This window comes from Biomphalaria glabrata, chromosome 12, assembly GCF_947242115.1.
Source record: "Biomphalaria glabrata chromosome 12, xgBioGlab47.1, whole genome shotgun sequence".
NCBI classification, from domain to species: Eukaryota; Metazoa; Mollusca; class Gastropoda; family Planorbidae; genus Biomphalaria; species Biomphalaria glabrata.
The window spans coordinates 36,720,438-36,744,421 of NC_074722.1; the positions used below are offsets into that span (position 1 = coordinate 36,720,438).

Below are 23,984 nucleotides of genomic sequence, written 5' to 3' on the forward strand. Positions count from 1 at the left end.
GACAAAAATGATCAATGCAAACTGATTGGCGGACTGTTAACATCTTTCTCATTACAATTTTTCCTTTCAGCTAGAAATTCGTGCGCCATTTTCGCATAGGAAAATATAGAAGTGATAAACAGAAATGAAGATTTATAAAACAAGGACTACTTTTTTTCACAGTGATGCCAACTTTTATCAATTTTATTTTCCTGCTTTCTGAGATTTCAACTTCCGAGCTTTCTCAAGTCTATCCACTTCATCAAAATCTTGATTTGAAATCATGTCTGATTTTTTAAAAAATCTGGAAATTAAGAAGGGCACGTCTGCTCTTACGAATAAAATAATTATGGGCAAAATACATTTATGGAGGATTGTTGGTTTGTCATTGGATACATATATTAAAACATTAGTTAAGCCAATATTAGAATATGCATCCTCTGTTTGGGACTCTTCAACCTCAAGAAAACATAAAGAAACTAGAACAAATACAAAATAGAGCAGTGAGATTTAATAACAAACGAATATTCACCCTTGATTCACCTTTAGTAAAATCACTAAATTTAGAAAGCCTTCAGGAAAGAAGATTCTAAAGTAAAGTAGCAATCATGCACGAAATAAAACATGTTTGTAATAAAGAAATAAAGGAACCCTGAAGAGTAACCTAAAACAATTGTAATATGAAATAAGGGAACCCTGAAGAGTAACCTAAAACAATTGTAATAAGAAATAAAGGAACCCTGAAGAGTAACCTAAAACAATTGTAATAGGAAATAAGGGAACCCTGAAGAATAACCTAAAACAATTGTAATAAGAAATAAAGGAACCCTGAAGAGTAACCTAAAACAATTGTGATAAGAAATAAAGGAACCCTGAAGAGTAACCTAAAACAATTGTAATAAGAAATAAAGGAACTCTGAAGAGTAACCTAAAACAATTGTAATAAGAAATAAAGGAACCCTGAAGAGTAACCTAAAACAATTGTAATAAGAAATAAGGGAACCCTGAAGAGTAACCTAAAACAATTGTAATAAGAAATAAAGGAACCCTGAAGAGTAACCTAAAACAATTGTGATAAGAAATAAAGGAACCCTGAAGAGTAACCTAAAACAATTGTAATAAGAAATAAAGGAACTCTGAAGAGTAACCTAAAACAATTGTAATAAGAAATAAAGGAACTCTGAAGAGTAACCTAAAACAATTGTAATAAGAAATAAAGGAACCCTGAAGAGTAACCTAAAACAATTGTGATAAGAAATAAAGGAACCCTGAAGAGTAACCTAAAACAATTGTAATAAGAAATAAAGGAACCCTGAAGTGTAACCTAAAACAATTGTAATAAGAAATAAAGGAACTCTGAAGAGTAACCTAAAACAATTGTAATAAGAAATAAAGGAACCCTGAAGAGTAACCTAAAACAATTGTAATAAGAAATAAAGGAACCCTGAAGAGTAACCTAAAACAAGGCTTTATTAAACTAGAACGACACATGAACTGACGATAGAGACTTGGACAGTAGCACACTAAATCAATGCTGTGAACACATTCTCACGACGTTACACAAACATAAACAAATTGATAACTATTTCACCACAATGTTCATCTTTTTAATTTTTGTAACACATCTGTGCAGAACAAATGATCACAACAGATTTAAGCAAATGAAGTAACACTTTTCCCTTTTCAGACGGTCTTGTGATCTACAGGGCAGATGATTTGAAGTTCATCTGTTTCTGTGGCCCACAGTTAACATGGGTGTCACATGGCCAACATAACGACCAAACGCCTTTACTTTTCCTTAATTAAAGTCATATCCCCATTAGAGCTAGGTGGACTGAATTAAAGATTCCAGTCTTAACCAGGATTTGAACCCGGAACCCTCTTGATCGGAAGCCAAGCGCTTAACCACTCAGGGACTACGATGAATTTTGTTTCTCTTTAGCGAAACTCGACCCTGGCAGCGACAGAGAATTACTACTCGTTCATTTCTAACATAATAATAATAATAATAATAATACAGGACAGAGTAATTAGAACAAAAAATTACGATAAACATATCCTAAAACTCAATATTGTTGACAAATGCCGAAAATGTGGAAATGTGGGTGAGTCAATTGAATACATAATGGCGGGATGTTCAGACCTATCGGAATCTGCCTACCTAGGTCGCCATAACCAAGTTGCAAAGCTAATACACCAGCACTTGGCTTTGACACACAATTTGATCGGTAATGATACTCCTCCATATTATAAATACTCACCACAAGAGGTTCTCGAGTCTACGGATCATCTACTGTACTGGGATAGGCCCTTTTTTGACTGACAAAATGGTAGATTTTAATCGCCCTGATTTGCTGCTCATCGATAAAAAAGAAAAGGCCGCTACCATTATTGACATCGCCGTACCACTATCTCATAATTAAAAAAAAAACTGAGCTGGAAAAACAACGAAAATATGGGAACATTGGCTTGGAGATTAAGCGTTTATGGAAATTATCTAAAATAACAATATACCCCATTGTCATATCAACCGAGGGAATAATAACAACTGACCTCACAGATACCTTCAAGGCCCTTGTCATTCCTAGGAACATTCTCGTTGCCTGCCAGAGGGCGGTACTTCTGCAGACCTGCCACATCACCAGAAAATTCCTCAGTGGAAACTGATAAAGGGACTACGATGAATTTTGTTTCTCTTTAGCGAAACTCGACCCTGGCTTCGCCAGAGAATGAATACTCGTTCTTTTATAATAATAATAATAATAATAATAATAATAATCTTTATTGTCCGTAAGGAAATTTGTCTTAAAATCTGTGCATTACACCAGACAAAACATTGTAACTATAGAAAAAAACAAAATATACACACGACTCACTCATAATTTACATGTGAAAAGTTTATATCAGGTTGTTAATGATTTGATTGCCAGGGGAACAAAAGAGCTTTTGTGTCTGTTTGTCTTTGCTATCGGTGTCTTGTATCTCTTTTGTGATGGTAAAATCACAAATTCCTGACCCAAAGGGTGATTTTTTTTTTATTTCTAGAATCTTTTTAGCTTTTTTAGGGATGTTTGTCTCAAATAGCTGCCCAAATAGGATTTGTTTTTTGCCCATGACTTTACCAGAACCATTTAGGATTCTGTGAAGTTTATTATTATTTGTAATGTTTAGATTGCCTTAGGAGGCAGTGATATTTAAACTCATATTGACAATTGCACAACTCAAATCTTATTTAAAAGCTCTTGCTAGGTGAAGAGATGCTAAGTTCACAGTGGAGACTAGGCGAAGAGGTGATAAGTTCACAGTGGGTACTAGGCGAAGAGATGATAAGTGCACAGTGGAAACTAGGCGAAGAGATGATAAGTGCACAGTGGAAACTAGGCGAAGAGATGATAAGTTCACAGTGGAGACTAGGCGAAGAGATGATAAGTTCACAGTGGGTACTAGGCGAAGAGATGATAAGTGCACAGTGGAAACTAGGCGAAGAGATGATAAGTGCACAGTGGAAACTAGGCGAAGAGATGATAAGTTCACAGTGGAGACTAGGCGAAGAGGTGATAAGTTCACAGTGGGTACTAGGCGAAGAGATGATAAGTGCACAGTGGAAACTAGGCGAAGAGATGATAAGTGCACAGTGGAAACTAGGCGAAGAGATGATAAGTGAACAGTGGAAACTAGGCGAAGAAATGATAAGTGCACAGTGGAAACTAGGCGAAGAGATGATAAGTGAACAGTGGAAACTAGGCGAAGAGATGATAAGTGCACAGTGGAAACTAGGCGAAGAGATGATAAGTGAACAGTGGAGACTAGGCGAAGAGATGATAAGTTCACCGTTGATACTGACTATATAGGCAAACGCCTTTATAATGCTGGCTTTAAGTTGTAGAAGATTTGCGATTCAGCTACTTTAATCAGACCTATTTACCTTACTACAGTTACAAATAATAAGGCGGCAACTTTTATGAAATACTGGGCCCTTTGTGATAATGTATGGCTGTCTGTGCCTGTATGACTGCCTGGTTGTGTATGGCTGCCTGGTTGTGTATGGCTGCCTGGTTGTGTATGGCTGCCTGGACGGGTGTGGCTGCCTGGTTGTGTATGGCTGCCTGGACGGGTGTGGCTGCCTGGACGGGTGTGGCTGCCTGGACGGGTGTGGCTGCCTGGTTGTGTATGGCTGCCTGGTTGTGTATGGCTGCCTGGTTGTGTATGGCTGCCTGGTTGTGTATGGCTGCCTGGTTGTGTATGGCTGCCTGGTTGTGTATGGCTGCCTGGTTGTGTATGGCTGCCTGGACGGGTGTGGCTGCCTGGTTGTGTATGGCTGCCTGGACGGGTGTGGCTGCCTGGACGGGTGTGGCTGCCTGGTTGTGTATGGCTGCCTGGACGGGTGTGGCTGCCTGGACGGGTGTGGCTGCCTGGTTGTGTATGGCTGCCTGGACGGGTGTGGCTGCCTGGACGGGTGTGGCTGCCTGGACGGGTGTGGCTGCCTGGACGGGTGTGGCTGCCTGGACGGGTGTGGCTGCCTGGACAGGTGTGGCTGCCTGGTTGTGTATGGCTGCCTGGACGGGTGTGGCTGCCTGGTTGTGTATGGCTGCCTGGTTGTGTATGGCTGCCTGGACGGGTGTGGCTGCCTGGTTGTGTATGGCTGCCTGGTTGTGTATGGCTGCCTGGTTGTGTATGGCTGCCTAGTTGTGTATGGCTGCCTGGTTGTGTATGGCTGCCTGGACGGGTGTGGCTGCCTGGACGGGTGTGGCTGCCTGGTTGTGTATGGCTGCCTGGTTGTGTATGGCTGCCTGGACGGGTGTGGCTGCCTGGTTGTGTTTGGCTGCCTGGACGGGTGTGGCTGCCTGGACGGGTGTGGCTGCCTGGACGGGTGTGGCTGCCTGGTTGTGTATGGCTGCCTGGACGGGTGTGGCTGCCTGGTTGTGTATGGCTGCCTGGTTGTGTATGGCTGCCTGGTTGTGTATGGCTGCCTGGACGGGTGTGGCTGCCTGGTTGTGTATGGCTGCCTGGACGGGTGTGGCTGCCTGGACGGGTGTGGCTGCCTGGTTGTGTATGGCTACCTGGTTGTGTATGGCTGCCTGGTTGTTTATGGCTTGGCTGCCTGCCTGTTTCTACAGCTGCCTGATTTGTGTATAGTTGTCTAGTCTTGTATGGCATGAGCACTGAAGCATGATCAATGAAGGTGCGCAACAACAAGCGTTTAAATAAGATTAGTAAAAAAAATATCAATCCATCCAAGTGGAGATTCAGCCCATGGAGGGCTCTGGCCTGCTTCAACACACCCTTCCATTCAGATCTCTCCTGGGCCTTTCGTCTCCACGCCCTAACCCCAAGCTGTTGTAGCTCTGCCTCCACATCATCAATCCATCGCTTTCGGGGTCTGCCCTTGGGTCGCCTGCTCAATGTTGACAAATTAGCTGAACTGTTAAATTCTAGTTCTGTAAAACTACTACAAAATACTCAGTGTATTCCTAAAGTTAATTCTCTCCCTTTTTATTTCAGAAGTGAAATTCTGTTATTGAAGTTCTTAGTGTTATTTTAATCTCTAACTTTATGACATTATTGAAATCATTATTCTTAAACTGTGTTCATTATTCTTAAACTGTGTTCATTATTCTTAAACTGTGTCTTGTTTTGCCGATGGCTCGGATTGTAATTAGGTGCTAGATAACCATTGCGATGTTTGTAAATCACGTGATCGGATAGCTGCGGTATTGCTGTTAATTATTACCGTTTTAATGATAATTTATAATTTATATTATCACTTACGTTATTATAACTGTTCATTTGATATTATCTTGATTATGTGTAGATTGTTATTATTTATCATTCTGACTGCCTTTGAAGCACTTGTGCTTAGTGGCAAAACAATCATAATATGATACTTCATTCAAGCAAAAATTAAATCACTCAATGAGTCATAATATGATACTTCATTCAAGCAAAAAGTACAAATCACTTAATTAATCATAATATGATACTTCATTCAAGCAAAAAGTAGATCACTCAATGAATCATAATATGATACTTCATTCAAGCAAAAAGTAAATCACTCAATGAGTCAAAATATGATACTTCATTCAAGCAAAAATTAAATCACTCAATGAATCATAATATGATACTTCATTCAAGCAAAAGTAATTCAAGCAAAAAGTATATCACTCAATGAATCATAAAAATGATACTTCATTCAAGCAAAAAGTAAATCACTCAATGAATCATAATATAATACTTCATTCAAGCAAAAAGTACAAATCACTTATAAATCATCAGATATGATACTTCATTCAAGCAAAAAGTACAAATCACTCAATGAATCGCCAGCCATTCAACGCCTTACAAAACGAAAAGAGTTTGTACACACGTACACAGACACTCACACTCCGAGACATAGAGACACAGCTACACCTTGACACACACAGACAGACACACACACACACATAGACACCCGCCCTTCTAATAATAAACCACTCAATAGCGTGTCAAGCCCATTTTCCTTTCACTCAATTCTAAAAGATCTTTTAAAGCTTGCCTTAAACAAACCTCGTATTGACCAAGACATGTTCTTTGAAAATTATAACATATATCTCGTAAAGCTTGTTCTAGACTGTGGAATAACGGGATAGTCTAGTCTACATGGGCATAGATCTATATTTACTAATTGGATATTTACCAGCAAAACATGGACGTGTGTGTATCTTTGGAACTCCAAGTTTAAGTTTTATACTTGATTAATTATAGGTTTATGTTGTATTCACTTTGTAAGGGAAATCCTAGCTGAGCTCGATTAATAAGTAACACTAACATTTTATAGGCTTACATTTTATATGTGAATTGAAAGATGAGTTGTTAGTTTTAGTAGAACAAGTGCATTGTTAGCGTGTTGATAGTGACACAGTGAAAGAATTAAGTAATTACATTAGTCTGACAAAGAGTTTGGTTTAGATAGAGAGAGAGAATGAGTCTGTTACGTACGTTTCCAGGGAGAGATCTGGTTAGTTTTCTGATACTCAATCTACTCAGGTATGTAAACGAAACTGGTAATATTTTGTTATATTTGTTTTTATTTATTTTTGCTGAGCTGTTTATTGACATTGTGTATTCTCTTTCTCTTTGTCTGTCTCTTTCTCTCTTTGTCTTTCTATTTCTCTCTGTTTCTGTCTGTCTCTCTTTCTCTATCTCTCTCTGACTCTCTTCGTCTTTTTCTCTCTCTCTCTCTGCCTTTCTCTCTGTCTCTTTCTCTCTCTCCTCTCTCTCTCTCTCTTCGTCTTTCTCACTGTCTCTATGTGACTCTGTCTCTCTTTCTCTCTGCATATCAACACACAGTGCATGTTCCAATTATTAATATCTCGTATTCAGACTTCGGTGGCGACACGAGGGTCAGTGTCAGTCGGTGCGGTTATTCCATAATGTCATACTTCATCTCCAAACAACTAATACTTTTTTCTTGTTTTTTTTCTTCTGGTCCCTAAGACAGTGAGATACAAACACATTTTCATTGATTACACAACGTGTATACTGTTTGTTTGTTTGTTTCATTTAAACAATAGTTATCACATATATTAAAATGGAAAACTTCTATCTGTCCTCTCTGTCATGCCCTTGTGACAAGTCAAAAACTCGCCGTCAGAGTCACTCTAAATTATCACAGCATTAATTATTATTTTTCATTATTTATTTATTTTATTTTAATTATTTCCCCATCCTACCCCTGAATTCTCCACCCTCACCACCTTTTCCGCTCCAGGCTAGACTTAGTTGACCACATTGGAGATAGCTAAAGCGCGTCCTTTCATTCATCTGCCCTTGATCGGGGAAAGGTAAACACACAATCTCTTTTATCTTGCCCGCCGGATGTCTGAAGGACGGTCGCGGTTGACACCACCTTGGAGAAAATTAGGCCAGTCCTTTCATTTATCTGCCCTTGACCGGGGCAAAGATAGACACGTTCTCTTTAGTCTTATCCGCGGATGTCCGCCGCGATTGACCCCCCCCCCTTTGGGTGGAATGCAGGTCACTCTTCCCCCCACGTCTCTCTTTGATCTAAGAGATTACACGGGTCAATACACCGCGTGGTACTCCAAGGTGTGACGCTTGTCGGACTTCACCCACGTGTAAGCTAATTCTTAGCCTAGGACATTTTCTGTGCCCGCCCACATTTTCCAGGCATATATAAAGTAGATCCAAATCAAATCAGACCCTCTCTTTCTCATTCGAGCTGAGCTATCGAGTCTGGACTATATCACTCATTCTTTCTCCTAGAGGAATACCTGGTGCCTCCCTCAGGTGTCTGCCTATTTAATTATCGGATCACTTACCTGCCCATTGCCTATTTAGGTGCTTAGTGCTATTCAGCACTGTATTTGCCTACTTACCTGCCTATTTATTTGCTGTTGCTGTTCAGTGTCTACACGATACTACTCAACTCTACTACTTGGCGCTATCGGCATTGCCCGCCTACTCGACAGCCCACCTGTCAAGCTATTAGGTGCGACGTCTCTATGGGCTCAGGTCTGTGTGAGACGTCATAGCTACGCCAACCCTCTGCAACTCACTGGACATATCCTGTCAACTACGCTGCCCACGGCAGATCAGCTCTGCCCGCAGTAACCTTGTGCCCACGGTAGCCGGCCACCCGCCCTACTGTGCCCACTACAGATACTAGAACTTGGGACTGAGACTCCACAAGAACTATATCGCCGGCGTCCCTCTATCCGCTAGAGCGCCACCTCCAGCTGCAGAACCTCAAGCCAGGACACAGCCAGCTGCGACATCAACAGGACAACCAGCTAAGTCAGAGGACAAAGTGACATACTCTCTTATTAGGTGCAAGAGTGATGATTAAACATAGAATATACTAGAGATAGATGCAAACCCTCCCCCTTTTTATTATTATATGTATATTTATGTAAATAAATGTCCTTTATTTTAACTTTTGTATCTATCTTTCATTGCTTTGTCTCGTTGCGTGTCTGCTCCCGATTCATATGCTGATAAGTGGGGGTGTGATAGCATTAAAAATAATCATCCCCTAGACATAAAACGTGCCAAACACACGTCACATTTCCCCACCTGTCACAGCCCTCTCTGTCATGTCCTGTCTGTCATGTCCTCTTTGGCATGTCCTCTCTTTCATGTCCTCTTTGGCATGTCCTGTCTGTCATGTCCTCTTTGGCATGTCCTCTCTTTCATGTCCTCTCTGTCATGTCCTCTCTGTCATGTCCTCTCTGTCATGTCCTCTCTGTCATGTCCTCGCTGTCACGTCCTCTCTGTCATGTCCTCTCTGTCATGTCCTCCTTTCCGTCCTTCTTCAGGCGAGAAGGTGGGTGCGGACGTCTAAGTAAGTTAACCAATCGTATCAAGCCAAATCGTATCATCTCAAATCGTATCAAGCCAAATCGAATTACCTAAAATCGTATCACTGAAAATCGTATCACTTAAAATCGTATCACGTCAAATCGTATCACGTCAAATCGTATCACTTTAAGTCGTATCACTCTAAGTACTGTCACTCTAAGTCTTACTCACTGAACTTGGTAAAAAAAAAGGGCTACAAGCAATATTGATAAACTTCAGAAATCATTTGACAAAATATTACATTTCATCCCAAAAAAAAAATACCTTGATCTATTTGATTCTTTCAGTAACAGTCAAGGGAGCACACTGAATGTTGATACATTGATTCAAAGTATCAACACTGACAACACAAATACAACAGTGTCAGTCGGAGAGGTGGACAATTTCTTTGGAACTTTCTGGAGTAAGATTCGTACATTTTTTTTTAATGGAGGAGGGGAAGTAATCTACACTTTAAGGGAGATAATCAATCTTACTAAGACTTACTAAACATTAGTTAAATTTATATTACAATAGTCTCTATGTAATATGGATTTTGTGGAAGAGAAAGGTGGACTATGTTTGATAAGATTTATTATGATTATAAGAAAGGGCTAGGAATAATTAGTTCATTATTTTTTATTACATTTTATTATTATATATGTGTGTAATTAAAGAGTTGACAAGAAATTTATAGAACACAAAGAGAAACACTCTATTATCTTTTTGTTTAAAACATTCTCAACTTAAAGTTTATCGCTTTCTTTTTCCTTACTCTCACTTTCTTTTCTTTCTCTTTTGCTTTCTTTTTCTTCTTTTTTCATTTTTCTCTTTCCCTCTTCTTTTAAATCTTTTTATTTCTTCTCTTTCTCTCTCTCTCTCTTCTTCTCTCCCTCTCTAGCTAGTCACAAGGAGAAAGATAACTGAGAAACTATCAGCTTTATATGCATGGCTGGCCAGTCCAGTCAATTTGGTGATCATTTGCAATTTTCCAGAGTTAAAAGCAGTCCCATTATTACAATATTCAGGACCGGATTTAAACTTGATAAGGCCCTAAGCTATAATTTGTGCTATTAGAGATTGGGCCTCTAGTAATAAACATAGAGCATTTCATTCTTCTGTTTCCTTTAAAAAAAAAAAAATTGGGTGGGGGGGGGGGGGGCTAAGCTACAGTCAATGTTGCCTACAGGTAAATCCAGGACTGACAATATTACTCATTTGTGCAGATCTCGATACCTGAAGTCAATAACCTGTCAAGTCGCGTAAGGAGATGTACTGTGCAGTGGCGTAGCCACCTTGGAGAGCACGGGCTCATTGCGCAGAGAAACGTGGCGGAGAGGGGCCAACGGGGGCTTTGGATAAACTGTATAATGCGCCAAATACTATGAACTGAGTGTCATGACACTAGTACTTGTACGAAGAAGTAACTGAATTGAGAGTAATGAAATTATTAGTTGTAAAAGTGATACATTGGAATGTCATACTACTACAAACAGAATGTGAAATTTTTTTGTCACTATCAACCTTCTAGTTTCTTAACAAAAGGGGAGGGTGCAGGAACTTATTGAACCAGGGCCCACGGGTACTCTACTGGTGATGAAGGCTACATTATTTACCATTACCTGGATGGCTGCCTGGTTTGCACGCTGGACTGTCGTTCGGACTTATCGATGGTTTCAAACCCTGCCCGCTCCCATACCCCGTCGTCCTGCGGGAGGTTTGGACTAGGAAGTAATTATCTTCAACTCTGAAGGAACATCCGAAATAAGTAAAACATTTTACAAACAAACATTTTGCCTATCCCTTAGTTGGACCGTTGGGGGCACCATGCAAGATTCGTCGACCGTCTTTCGCCATTCCTCCCTGTCTTTTGCCTTAGTTAGAGCTTCTTTCAGTGGTAGGCCCGTCCATTTTTTTATGCTGTCCTCCCATCGCTTTTTCTGTCCGCCTCTTCTTCTTTTTCCTGGTACTGTTCCCTGAAGAAGGGTCTTTGTGAGCCCCGAAGATCTTGTAATATGGCCATAGATTTTATGCTTGCGTTTTTTTTTACGATAGTTAGCAGGTCATCGTGGGGTCCAATCGCTGCAGTAACTTCTGTCTCTTGTTTTTTTGATGCGGTCTTTGAACTAAAAGTATCATATAATCTAAAGTAGACGAACTATCATCACCTGTCCCTTGACTTTCGTCGTAGGGGGCGCTGTGACAGTTCACGTGACCTAATGCCTCCTCTTTTCCTGATCAGCAGCTGTTCTTAACAGGTCGAAATGTATCGTGGTTAATTACCCACAGGTGGTCCAAACGTGACGCGATGTGGCTTCGTGGACAGACTGGTCAGCATGTACAGCGGCGATCCCTCACGTCTGTCTGTCCTGTTTGACGCCTTGCAGTCCACGGATGGTCAGTGGTTAGGTGCTTCCGAATGGAGGGCAGCTTGGATGGGATCGGAACCTTTTGGTGAGTTCTACTACTTGGTTTTGTCTACTTCTATTTGACACAATAATGAGCTAATTGGATATTCTCATGTATGAGGGCGAATCTATAAATAGCAATATTCTCTATTATTGGAGTGGTGGAGAGCTTGCCTTTTTTTTTTTTTTTTTAAAGTTAAATGATATTATATTTTTTTGGTGTATTTAGCTCTGCATAATAAATATTTTTCTAAGCACTTCCGTTGCTATCTTTTATTTATTTCACAACATTGAAGCTCAATTTAGCGTCCTTGACATTGCTTAGTTTATCGTGTTCAATCTTTAGGCAGACGATTTAATTTACATTGTTGTATTAGAAATACAGAAGAAATTTAAAAGATATAATAAAGCGAATGTCTTCGAGTCCGAAGATTAAGAGCGAGTGCAGTATTTTACGTGAATTCATAAAAAAGAAACACAGCTTCAATATAATTTACTGGGGATGAAATGACCGGGGATGAAGTGACCAGGGGATGAAGTGACCAGGGGATGAAATGACCGGGGATGAAGTGACCGGGGATGAAGTGACCGGGGATGAAGTGACCGGGGATGAAATGACCGGGGATGAAGTGACCAGGGGATGAAGTGACCAGGGGATGAAGTGACCGGGGATGAAGTGACCGGGGATGAAGTGACCGGGGATGAAGTGACCGCGAATGAAGTGACCGGGAATGAAGTGACCGGGGATGACGTGACCAGGGGATGAAGTGACCGGGGATGAAGTGACCGGGGATGAAGTGACTGGGGATGAAATGACCGGGGATGAAGTGACCAGGGGATGAAGTGACCAGGGGATGAAGTGACCGGGGATGAAGTGACCAGGGGATGAAATGACCAGGGGATGAAATGACCGGGGATGAAGTGACCGGGGGATGAAGTGACCAGGGGATGAAGTGACCGGGGATGAAGTGACCAGGGGATGAAATGACCAGGGGATGAAATGACCGGGGATGAAGTGACCGGGGATTGAAGTGACCGGGGATGAAGTGACCGGGGGTGAAATGACCGGGAACCAATTTACTGTACCCAGAAACAAACCAGTTTCCGATTTGATTGGATGTTTTAATTTCAACAAAATGGCAACCACTCCCGCCCGTTTAATTTCGTTTGATTTCCCTGCTGTCCTTTTACAAAGATGATGTGTGCGCATATTATCAACATATTATCAACATATTATCAAATTATTCTTAAAACAATGTAATGTTATATTTTGTAACATTGGCTTTAATTACGTCAAGTCTGATTTTTTTTTTACAGTGAGTGTTTCTACTGCTAAAAACAACTGGATGAAGGTACATAGCTTATATATTATTTAGAATTAAGAATACATTAAGGTAGATAACTCAAATTCAAATATTAATGAAAAATAGAACCGTAAACCAGGGTACATAACTCAAATATTATTTAGAAAAAAAAAATAAAGGTATATTAATCGCATAATATTTAGCTTAAATCAAGACACTAACACTTGACACTTATGACACGTTCTTTTTCTTTCCTAATGACAGTTTTATGGTGGTATTTCTCTCACTTTTAATACTGCAGCAAACTGCTAAGACTCAGTTCTACCTCACTATTGAATTCTCTGTTCTCTCCCTTTATTTAGACCTACTGTCAGGACTGAGTTCTGGGCAGCCTGGGTCTCCTGTTTACTGTAGAGGAGAAAGGGGGGCAATTCAGGGTTGTTGACTTCAAAACTGTTTTTGTTTTGGATTGTTTTTACTTGGTGGGATGGGTTTTTTTTTTTGAAGAGAATGTAACTCTTAATAAAGTAGTGTGGTTTTGTTCCTAGTCCAAGACAGTTGGACTTTTGGTTATAGATAGAGTTGAAGTGTAGACTCTAAATATTTCTCTGTGTAGTCCTTATTCAGTCTATGGGATATTGAGCTGTTATTTAATTGATACTGGATATTTCAATTGTTTGAACTGAGGCTGTAGTTTTTGAAAACATATACAACATGTTATTTATCCGTGAATTGGCATTCTGAATCTTTATTCTGTCGTTATATGTGTGGTCACGGTATTGCCCAGGACTTGGGTACATTTAGTAATTAGCATTGAAGTACACATACGTATATTAGAGAAGAAAGGAGTCTTGACACCTACACATCTCGGCCGTAAATACGTGAGGAAATCCGATAATGCCTCGCATTCTCTAAGATACAAATATAAATCCCACAAGACATATATAAATTCCCCAACACTACATGATCCGATCTATATCTAGTAAAATAAATATTTCAAGCTATAACTTTCACTTTGCCAATAGATGCGACTTTTTTGTGTTGGTCATCTTATAAGCACCTCTTATTAAAGTTTGAACTCTGACCTGAAAACTTTCATCTCACACTCTGTTATAGAACACCAAGAATGTGTGTTTATCAGTTGATTTGTTGATTTCAGGTGGAAGACACTGCAGAGCGAGCTCTAACCAGACCGTATGAACATACAGACAGGTAATCACAAGGAAACACATTTTTTTTTCAATAGTTCGGTTGTCTCAGAAATATAATAATAAATTTAAAAAAAACGCTAGTCTTCGAGTCCGAGGATTAATGAGGAGTGTGGTATTAAGCGAGGCTACGCAGTCCTAACTGTAACCTACATATTTTGCCAAATCAAGAGCAGACATAGCAGTTATCTGGAGGAGGTCAGTTTTCTTAGCATTTGGTGTAGGCTGGGGATCTCCAAGGCTTTTTAAAGAATACCAACATAGCATTTTAGGGACGTTTTCGGTCTTTGAAAGTTGCTCTAAAGATGTGATTAAAAAACATTTAGCTGTGACTGAAATATCCTTGAGACACTGTAGGATTGGCCAGTTGTCCAGGTGGTCAGTTAAAGTTCTCTTGAAATACGCTAAACGCCTGTCCTTGGCAGTAGATTTCCTATTGGTCTCTATTGTTTATCCCGTGGCCTCTGAAAGAAATGTTTAGCTGATCAACAAAATGATTTTTAAAATTATTTTCCTTTGAATAAATTAGCTTTTTTAAAATTATTCTATTGTTTATAACTGAAAAAACAAAAGTACCACTCGCACTATCAATAAATTGAGTTATTTCCCTTAACTAATCCTTAAATATTTTTTATGAGATTGTAAGAGATGAGGAGTCCAGGCTCTGGTACTGAACCTCAATGTGGCGTCCTGGTGGGAACGGTCGTTAGAGGAGACAATTAGACCAATAGTGATGGAAGAGAGCCCCAACAGCAACAGCTGCTCCTCAAGGCGGTGGTACATGGAGGGAATTTGGCCCCGCCTGTAACCCGAGCATCTGAGGATAGGGTAATGTTGTTAGTAAGGATATACATTGCACTCTATCCAGAAGAAATGAAGAAACTAATAGAGAATAAAATAAATGAGAATTGGACATGCGAATCACAAGTAAGATGATGCCTATTATAAGCTATCCCGACAAGATCAGCGTCTAATCTTTCGACTCAGGACCGGACACAACAGAATGCGACAACACATGTACCGGAAGCTCAAAATTGGAACCAGTGAAATCTGCCCATGTGGAGTGTCGCCACAGAATGCTGACCATGTCCTCAAAAACTGTTCTCTTTACCAAGACGCCCGTATAAGACACTGGCCCCAAAACACCCCAATAGAAATAAAACTATATGGAGAGCTCCCTGATTTGGAAACCACTGCGCAGTTCATCTCGTGTATTGGTCTAGTCATCTGAACGCTCCCACATAACAATGAGAACGAGAAAGAAGAAGTTAGTATTTCTGCCTGGAGTTGAACCCCAGACAGACCAGTAGCTCAGGCAGGCCGATGTTGGGGAAACTATCATAAGCCTAGAGTTTCTCTTCCATTCAACTCTTAGGAGGACAATTACAAAGAAGAAGACAGAGAAGAAAGAGAAGAGAAAAGAGAGAAAAAAAAAAGAAGAGAAGAAAGAGAAGAATTGTAGATGTTGATTGAAAGATTAATAATCACATAATCTCTTACGTTAGTGATTAATTACAGTAATAAATAATCAGTGAAATCTAAAGTTTTTTTTTTTTTACAGTTTCAAAGCTATCAGTGCTTTTTTTAAATTTTCACACTTGTCCAATATTTCTACCCAGAATCCTGTGGTATAAATACACTGACCTAGAACTCCAAAGACTGGCCAACAGGTTCGACAATAATAGCGACGGGAAGATATCACGATACGAGGTTACCATGGCGATGAGAACCATGGATGACCACAGTAAGTACATTTTAACTTCATCGATCCATCTTTCCCTGTTCTTCCTCTTTCCCTGTGTCCTGAATATCCCTTGGTGTACGCGGAGAGATGGGGTTGCAGAGGAGGTGGCCCTGGGCGAGTATGGTAAGCCAGGTCTAACTCTGTTGAAATACCGCACGGCTTTTATGTAATTTGTAAAGATGCTGAAAAGGCTTGAAGAATATTGATTTAAAATTGGTTAGCAAGTTTCTGTTTAGGAGAATTGTTTTGGAATGAATCCAATCAAGAGCCATCGTTACAGAAGGCCTGAACACTGACCTGCCACGTCACAACTTGTGGGTAGTTTAGACCAATAGCTCGTCACCAAGTCACAGGTCGTGACGTCATGACCTGTGACGTGGCAACGAGTTGTGGTTATAGCGTATGGGTACAGTACGATGTGCCAAGCGGGTTGATATGTGGTGTTTAAAGTTGTGTTGAATACTGGTATCTCAACTGTTCTGTTCTGCATTTGTTTGTCTGTAGATGACTCTGGCGTCCGGAAGTGTAACTTTGTCGATACCATGACGTCATACAAGCAGCACGGCGCCGCCGCTGTGAACTTCTACGATTATATTTTCAACCAGCGTGACCTCACCTGGGCGGATGTGGATTCCGACTTTTTCTTAAAGACAGCAGACGACAATGGTAAATTTAAAAAAATAAATATTCTAGTCTCTTTAAGGAAATTATATTTAACTATTTAAGGCAAGGAAGTATTTTTACGAAGCTTATATCAACTCACTCTGTCAGTCTGTCAGTCTGTCTGTCAGGAAAAAAGTTTGTACACGTGATTTCTCCCACACCCGGATCATATAAAAATTTTGCTCAATTATATTTCTGTCACCTGGGCGGATGTGGATTCCGACTTTTTCTTAAAGACAGCAGACGACAATGGTAAATTAAAAAAATAAATATTCTAGGCTCTTTAAGGAAATTATATTTAGCTATTTAAGGCAAGGAAGTATTTTTACGAAGCTTATATCAACTCTGTCTGTCTGTCTGTCTGGAAAAAAGTTTGTACACTTGATTTCTCCCAAACCTGTTCTCGGATCATATTGAAATTTTGCTCAATTATGTTTCTGTCACCTGGGCGGATGTGGATTCCGACTTTTTCTTAAAGGCAGCAGACGACAATGGTAAATTAAAAAAATAAATATTCTAGGCTCTTTAAGGATATTATATTTAGCTATTTAAGGCAAGCAAGTATTTTTACGAAGCTTATATCAACTCACTCTGTCTGTCTGTCTGTCTGTCTGTCAGGAAAAATGTTTGTTCACGTGATTTCTCACAAACCCGTTCTCGGATCATATTGAAATTTTGCTCAATTATGTTTCTGTCACCTGACAACACAAGAATCTATTGTGAAAATAACCAATTAGTTAATGAAACTAATGATAATAAATTATTTTGTTTGGTATCTCGAACTGAAGTTTTTTTTTGTATAAGCTGAAGTAGTCCCTTTTATGGGTCGTCGTTAGAGTCCAAGTGAACACAAACCTAAAAAATAGGTCAAGACTATAGAAAGAATAGCTGACTATACCATCTTCCATGTTCATAAGCACTCCACTAGCAAAGTGGTTAAAGTGTTGGCTTGAGAAGCCTGGGAAAGCTTGAGCCATAAGTTTGATTTAAGGTCGTTTCCTCTGTTTTTTTTTCTATTTTATTGTTAGTCTAAATCTATTACAAATTTAATGACGTGACTGATCAAAACTGATTGACACAAGTACGCCTAATATAAACTTTGTTCTTTAAAAAAAAGTATTTTTAAAAATATTTTTCTAGGTTTAAAAATACTGATGGACTGTGTGTAGATACGTTTTGGTAATCAAGAAGTTAAACCTGATGACTCAACTTCCAAAGCGTTATTTCTCATTACGAAATGGAATTATTTTATCCTATAACTAGAAAATATAAAAAAAAAAAACTTAAAAAAAAGAAAAAAAAAACTCATATAGCCCCATGATTGTGTCGTTAACCGTAGGCAACAGAAACAGGTGACCTTCCCATCATCTGCCCCCATAGATCGTAAGGTCTGAAAGGGAAACTTTACTTCACCAGTTGGTCTAGAATACTGAGATTGCTTCTCATGTCGTGAAGCCGGGAGAGTCCCGAGATACGAGGCAAGGGGAGCGGCCAGAATGAAAGAACAAAAAAAGCTGAGAGAAGAAGCAGACCTAAATGCAGTTGACCCAATTTACCCATGCCACGTATGCGGACGGCTTTTTAAAGCGAGGTTTGGACTTTACAGTCATCATGAGAAATGAGAGACGTGCTCATCTTGGAGCTATATGTATATATACATACCGCATACCGCATACCAGATACCACATACCAGATACCGAGATACCACATACCAGATACCACATACCAGATACCACATACCAGATACCGCATACCAGATACCGCATACCAGATACCACATACCAGATACCACATACCAGATACCACATACCGCATACCAGATACCATATACCACATACCAGATACCACATACCAGATACTACATACCAGATGCCGCATACCAGATACCACATACCACATACCAGATCGTAGACACATTTTTTCCCACTTTGTCTACATTGCTTATGGTTGTTTCCTTTGTGCTTTGCTACATTACCCCAGTTCTTTATATTAACTTCTATCGAACTTGCGTACACATCTATGTGTGTATACACTTATGGACTTTTAGGCACAACTCACATCTTTGTATGTGTATTTATATTTTCAAATACAACTGGGGCTGGAAAGATAACTCTTTTAATTTTTTAAATCAGTTATGAAATCGGTAACTATAACCTGAATAAAAAAAAGGACAGATTGTTTTTTTTTTAGGCGCTCTTCTGGTTGAGACACGCTGCAGTATGTTAACCCTTTCTCTCCGTAATTATTTTCCACGTTCCGATGGAATTCTTCCTTTTCTCATTAGTATTTTTTACCCTGTTATGATTAAGCTTGATTTAATTTCTTGTTTGTCACCAGAAAGTGTTTTATTTGGTCTAGAGTTAAAGGGGAATGCATGCTCTTTTTATATAGCACAAAGTAAAGTTTATAAAATCATACGTTAATTTAATTTAATGAGGTCAAATCAACGATTGTATCGTCAATTAGGAGAGAAAGAGTTAAAATGGTACCTATATGTTCTAAAAAACTCACTTCTGCTCTGTTTCTAGGTGATGGTACAGTGACTCGGCAAGAACTGGTTCGCTTCTTCACCCTGGTAAAACATCTATCGAATTATAGACTTAATCTTAAGCTACCAGGGGCGTGGCTTGTTATCAAAATGGAACAAAGAGGCCCAGACATTCCTCTTCTTCAGTTTCAATGATCTATCGAATTATAGACTTAATCTTAAGCTACCAGGGGCGTGGCTTGTTATCAAAAGGGAACCAAGAGGCCCAGGCATTCCTCTTATCCCGTTTCAATGATCTATCGAATTATAGACTTAATCTTAAACTACCAGGGGCGTGGCTTGTTATCAAAAGGGAACCAAGAGGCCCAGGCATTCCTCTTATCAGGTTTCAATAATCTATCGAATTATAGACTTAATCTTAAGCTACCAGGGGCGTGGCTTGTTATCAAAAGGGAACCAAGAGGCCCAGACATTCCTCTTCTTCAGTTTCAATGATCTATCGAATTATAATCTTAATCTTAAGCTACCAGGGGCGTGGCTAGTGTTCAAAAGGAATTAAGAGGCCCAGGCATTCCTCTTATCCCGTTTCAATGATCTATCGAATTATAGACTTAATCTTAAGCTACCAGGGGCGTGGCTAGTGATCAAAAGGGAACCAAGAGGCCCAGGCATTCCTCTTATTCCGTTAAAAAAACCTTATTTCAAAAAGCCATTAATTTAAAAACTTTATAAAACAATTTGTTAAATATTTTATATATTTTTCACTGTTTTACCCCCAAAACGCACAGAAGGATACACTAGCTACGCCCCTGGAAGTTATTAGTACCTTATATTAGATCTTCTTATTCGTCTGTTTGAATACAATTTTTCAGTTCAGTCTTTGCGATGTTGACACTGCTTGTTTACTTCCGGTTCAGAGGTGCTGTGGTGACGCCACCAATGACGCGTACGACCCTCTGTCGCAGTGAAGACACTTCGGTCTTAAGACACTATTTTCTTTCGGCTCTATTTACTGTCACTCTTCACTTGAGCTAACCCCGACACATACACACACGCACGCACACACACACACGCACACACACACACACACAAAGCATACAGGCAAACATTTGAGTAAAGCTGTCCCAGAATACCCCCCCCCCCTCACCGAAACACAAGTAGGGGCTACACTTTTATTGGATTACAAAAGTAACAAAAGAAAACGCCTATGAACATAAAGCTAACCAAATTCTTTCCTAATTCTTTCCTAATTTTCTCTGGACTAGAGCAAGATTTATTATTTGAGCTAATAATAGAACTAGATCCAGATCGAAGACAACTTTCTAATTCAATCCAATTCAACATTCCGATTTTTCCTCATGCGTATATTCCACAGTTTAGCCGGCCATGAACTAGATCTACTTATTGACATAAGGAATGGTGCATTGTTTAACGGAGGCGCGGTGGCTGAGGGGTAAAGCGCTTGGCTTTTGAACCGGGGGGTCCTGGGTTCGAACCCTGGTGAAGACTGGGAATTTTAATTTCGGGATCCTGGGTGCCTGTGAAGAAACAAGTTTATGTTTAAAGTGCCTTTTAATTGTGAAGCATTTCAACATAAAATATATACACGGCAGACATTATATACAGATAACCAACTCCACTAGATGACTTCCTCTCTTCTTGTTTACACACTCGTCACTTCCCGAAAGTCCCCTAACTCTCCGATACCCAACACTTGACCGTGTGTCACGGTTGACCACACACAGTAACCGTGTCACAACAGTGCCTCTGAGTCTACCCAGCTCTAATGTGTACCTGACATTAACTGTGGAAAAAAAATTAACGGTGGTTGGTCGTTGTGCTGGCCACATGACACCCTTGTCAACCGTAGGCCACAGAAACAGATGTTACAAACAGATGTTCTATAGACCACAAGGTCTGAAAGGGGAACTTTATTTTTACTAATTACACGTGAATCTCATTAACTCATTAATGCTGTACGAAATCCGGCAAACTGTAGAATCTAATTCATAAATGTTAAGTCTGAAAAGAAATAAATAGCTTCATTTGTTACAAAGCTTATATTAACTCTCTCCCGTCTGTCTTGTTCAATGTTTGTACTCGTTATTCGTCATTTCTCCCACAGCCAAGTTCGGATCAAGTTGAAATTTTGCAAAATTATTTCTTGTACCTGACAAAACTAGAATTAAATATAAAAAAAAAACAATTATTTAATAGAGTATTAGTAATTAGTTATTTTGTTTGGTATCAAACAAGGGAAAGAAATTGCACTTGACAGATGTGGCGGTATAAGTTATCCTTATATGCTTTGTGTATAGAATCATGTCATCACTTAAAAGTTCGAAACTAACAATCGATAGCTATGAAACCTATTTTCATAAGCGCTTCTCTGGCACAGTGGTTAGTGTGTTGGCTAGAGCTTTCGAGTTCAGATTCAAGCCGAACTTTTTTTTTTATTAAGCACTTGTAGAAGGCTATCAAGGTAATTTTCACCTTCACTAAGATACCCTATTCTTTCTCCCCCCCCCCTTTTTACAACTGGGCCAGACAAGCGATAGAATCATAGCGCACTGAGAAAGCCTTAATCATGATATTGCGCTAAACAAAAACAATTATTAAAATATTTTCAATCAAACAGATGTATTACTGTTGGTCTTGATCTATTACAAATTTCATTACATGACCGATCCAAACTAATTCATACAACTATGTATAATTTTAGCATGTGCACTCTGTGTGTCTTTCTATACCTTCTTGTTTGTTTTTAATTAACGTCTTTAATGAGTTAGAACGGGTGTATGGATGTCTGCATGTCTATGTAGTGAAATAGTGAACTCAACTTTTGAACCAATGTGTATGCTTACAGCAAAATCTCAAAGCCTCTGGATTGAGTGTTCAAGCCGAGACTCTTGACTTCACAGGCAACAATCGATCACATCGGATGATTGGTGGATTCGTGATTGTGTTGATTGTAGCGCTCCAGTCTGGATTGAGGATACTGTAATACTGAAAAAATCCATTTTATGTAGACCTATGTTGTGCCCTTAATGGAAAACTAAGAAATAAAACGTCATATTTATTTTTAGATTTGGACTCGAAAGAAAAAACATTCTTTGTTGGGTGGGTGTTGGATGGTTCAGAGAGAGAGAGAGAGAAGGAAATTAGGTTTGTTGATGTTCTATATATGATGTGATAATTGTGGTATTTGTGATGCGATGTTTTGTGATGTAGTGTTTGTGATGTAGTGTTTGTGATGTAGTGTTTGTGATGTAGTGTTTGTGATGTAGTGTTTGTGATGTAGTGTTTGTGATATGGTATAGTGCTTATGATGAGATGTTGTGTTTCTTTTATTCTTGTTGATGTTCTATATGTGATGTAATAATTGTGGTGTTTCTATTGTGATGCTGTGTTTGTGATGTGATGTTGTTGATGCAATGTTATGTTTGTGGTGTGATATAGTGTCTGTGATGTGATGTTTTTGATGAAATGTTTTGTTTGTGATGTGATGTAATGCTATGTTTGTGAAGTGACTTGGTGTTTGCGATGGCATACGGTGTTTGTGATGTGATATGTTTATGATGTAATTTGGTGTTTTGTGATGTGATATGTTTATGATGTAATTTGGTGTTTGTGATGTGATATGTTTGTGATGTAATTTGGTGTTTGTGGTGTGGTGTTTGTGATGTGATATGTTTGTGATGTAATTTGGTGTTTGTGATGTGATATGTTTGTGATGTAATTTGGTGTTTGTGATGTGATATGTTTGTGATGTAATTTGGTGTTTGTGATGTGATATGTTTGTGATGTAATTTGGTGTTTGTGGTGTGATGTTTGTTGAGTGATCTTAGTATAATATGCTTAAACTGAGAATGTATTCATATTTCAAAGCCTAACAGTTCTAATGTCTATATCAGCATTCTGTTTAGCCTAGTTAAGCAGCTTTATTCTATTCAACTCTATTGTACGTTTAATTTAAAGAAACAATAACAAGTAATCGGTCTATTTCTATATTTAATTTTCAAATGTGAGAAAAAAAGTATATATTTATTTATAGCATTCTCTTTTGAGCTTTTAATAAAACGTCTTCAAATATTTGTTTCTTTTTCACGATTACTTCACTTTTCTCATCTGACTTGTCTATTTTATTTAGCATTCATAATGGATAAACAGAGTCGCTATAAAGATCAGCCAAGTAGCTGGCCGCAGATAGTCTCTAAAAGGGACGGATGGAGAGCTCTCAAGAAAGTGGCCGGGCCGGGCGTACATTTAAGGCCCAAAGAAACGCCCAGGCCGAAGACGGGCGCAGAAGTCGAAATGACAACTCTAACTAGAGAAGAGAAGCGGGCCGGGGCCGGGGGCCGGGGGGGGGGGCAGTCGACATAGTTGTATACTCCATATCAAGTCTACCTTTATGGATCTACAATTGAAATTTAAACTAGATTGTGTGTTTATATCAAACTATCAATAACCACCATTCTTTCTTTCATACTAAATGTATAATTAAACAATTAGCTGCATTCACTCACATCCAGTCCACGATCACCTGCTTGTCGCCTCTCCGAACGTGACTTCGTGAGATTACGTCGGTGTTCGTCTGAAGGTAGCAAGAGTGAAAGAATTATTCTTTAAAAGACAAATTGGTGTCAGAGCTAAAACACGAATCATTTTCTAATCAATCTTGCTGTTTCCACAATGTATACATAAATATGTGCATCTTAAATTGCGTGGGTTTTGTGAAACAATTTGAGGCATCCATCATGGGCTAGGTATTTCTTTGTGGAAAGTGGCTTGCTCAGGCCATAATCCTGCGCAAGGTATTTCTTTGTGGAAAGTGGCTTGCTCAGGCCATAATCC

General features: G+C 39.3%; 1 protein-coding gene across 1 annotated transcript; it reads left to right on the top strand.

Annotated features, from left to right (window-relative positions):
• The first annotated feature begins 6,498 nt into the window (after window positions 1-6,498).
• On the top strand, window positions 6,499-22,348 carry LOC106069887 (uncharacterized). Its single transcript, XM_056007018.1, has 9 exons — window positions 6,499-7,002; window positions 9,624-9,739; window positions 11,605-11,769; window positions 13,041-13,075; window positions 14,187-14,239; window positions 15,855-15,979; window positions 16,484-16,645; window positions 19,171-19,217; window positions 21,997-22,348. The coding sequence occupies exons 1-9, from the start codon at window positions 6,938-6,940 to the stop codon at window positions 22,132-22,134; spliced, it is 906 nt and encodes a 301-aa protein (XP_055862993.1). The 5' UTR covers window positions 6,499-6,937; the 3' UTR covers window positions 22,135-22,348.
• The last annotated feature ends 1,636 nt before the right edge of the window (window positions 22,349-23,984 follow it).

Excerpts from the sequence above, each read along its gene's own strand:
- LOC106069887 (XM_056007018.1), top strand. The coding sequence starts at position 6,938 with ATGAGTCTGTTACGTACGTTTCCAGGGAGAGATCTGGTTAGTTTTCTG. Across the intron at positions 13,076-14,186 it reads CTAAAAACAACTGGATGAAG|GTGGAAGACACTGCAGAGCG; the intron begins GTACATAGCTTA and ends TGTTGATTTCAG. Across the intron at positions 15,980-16,483 it reads GAGAACCATGGATGACCACA|ATGACTCTGGCGTCCGGAAG; the intron begins GTAAGTACATTT and ends GTTTGTCTGTAG.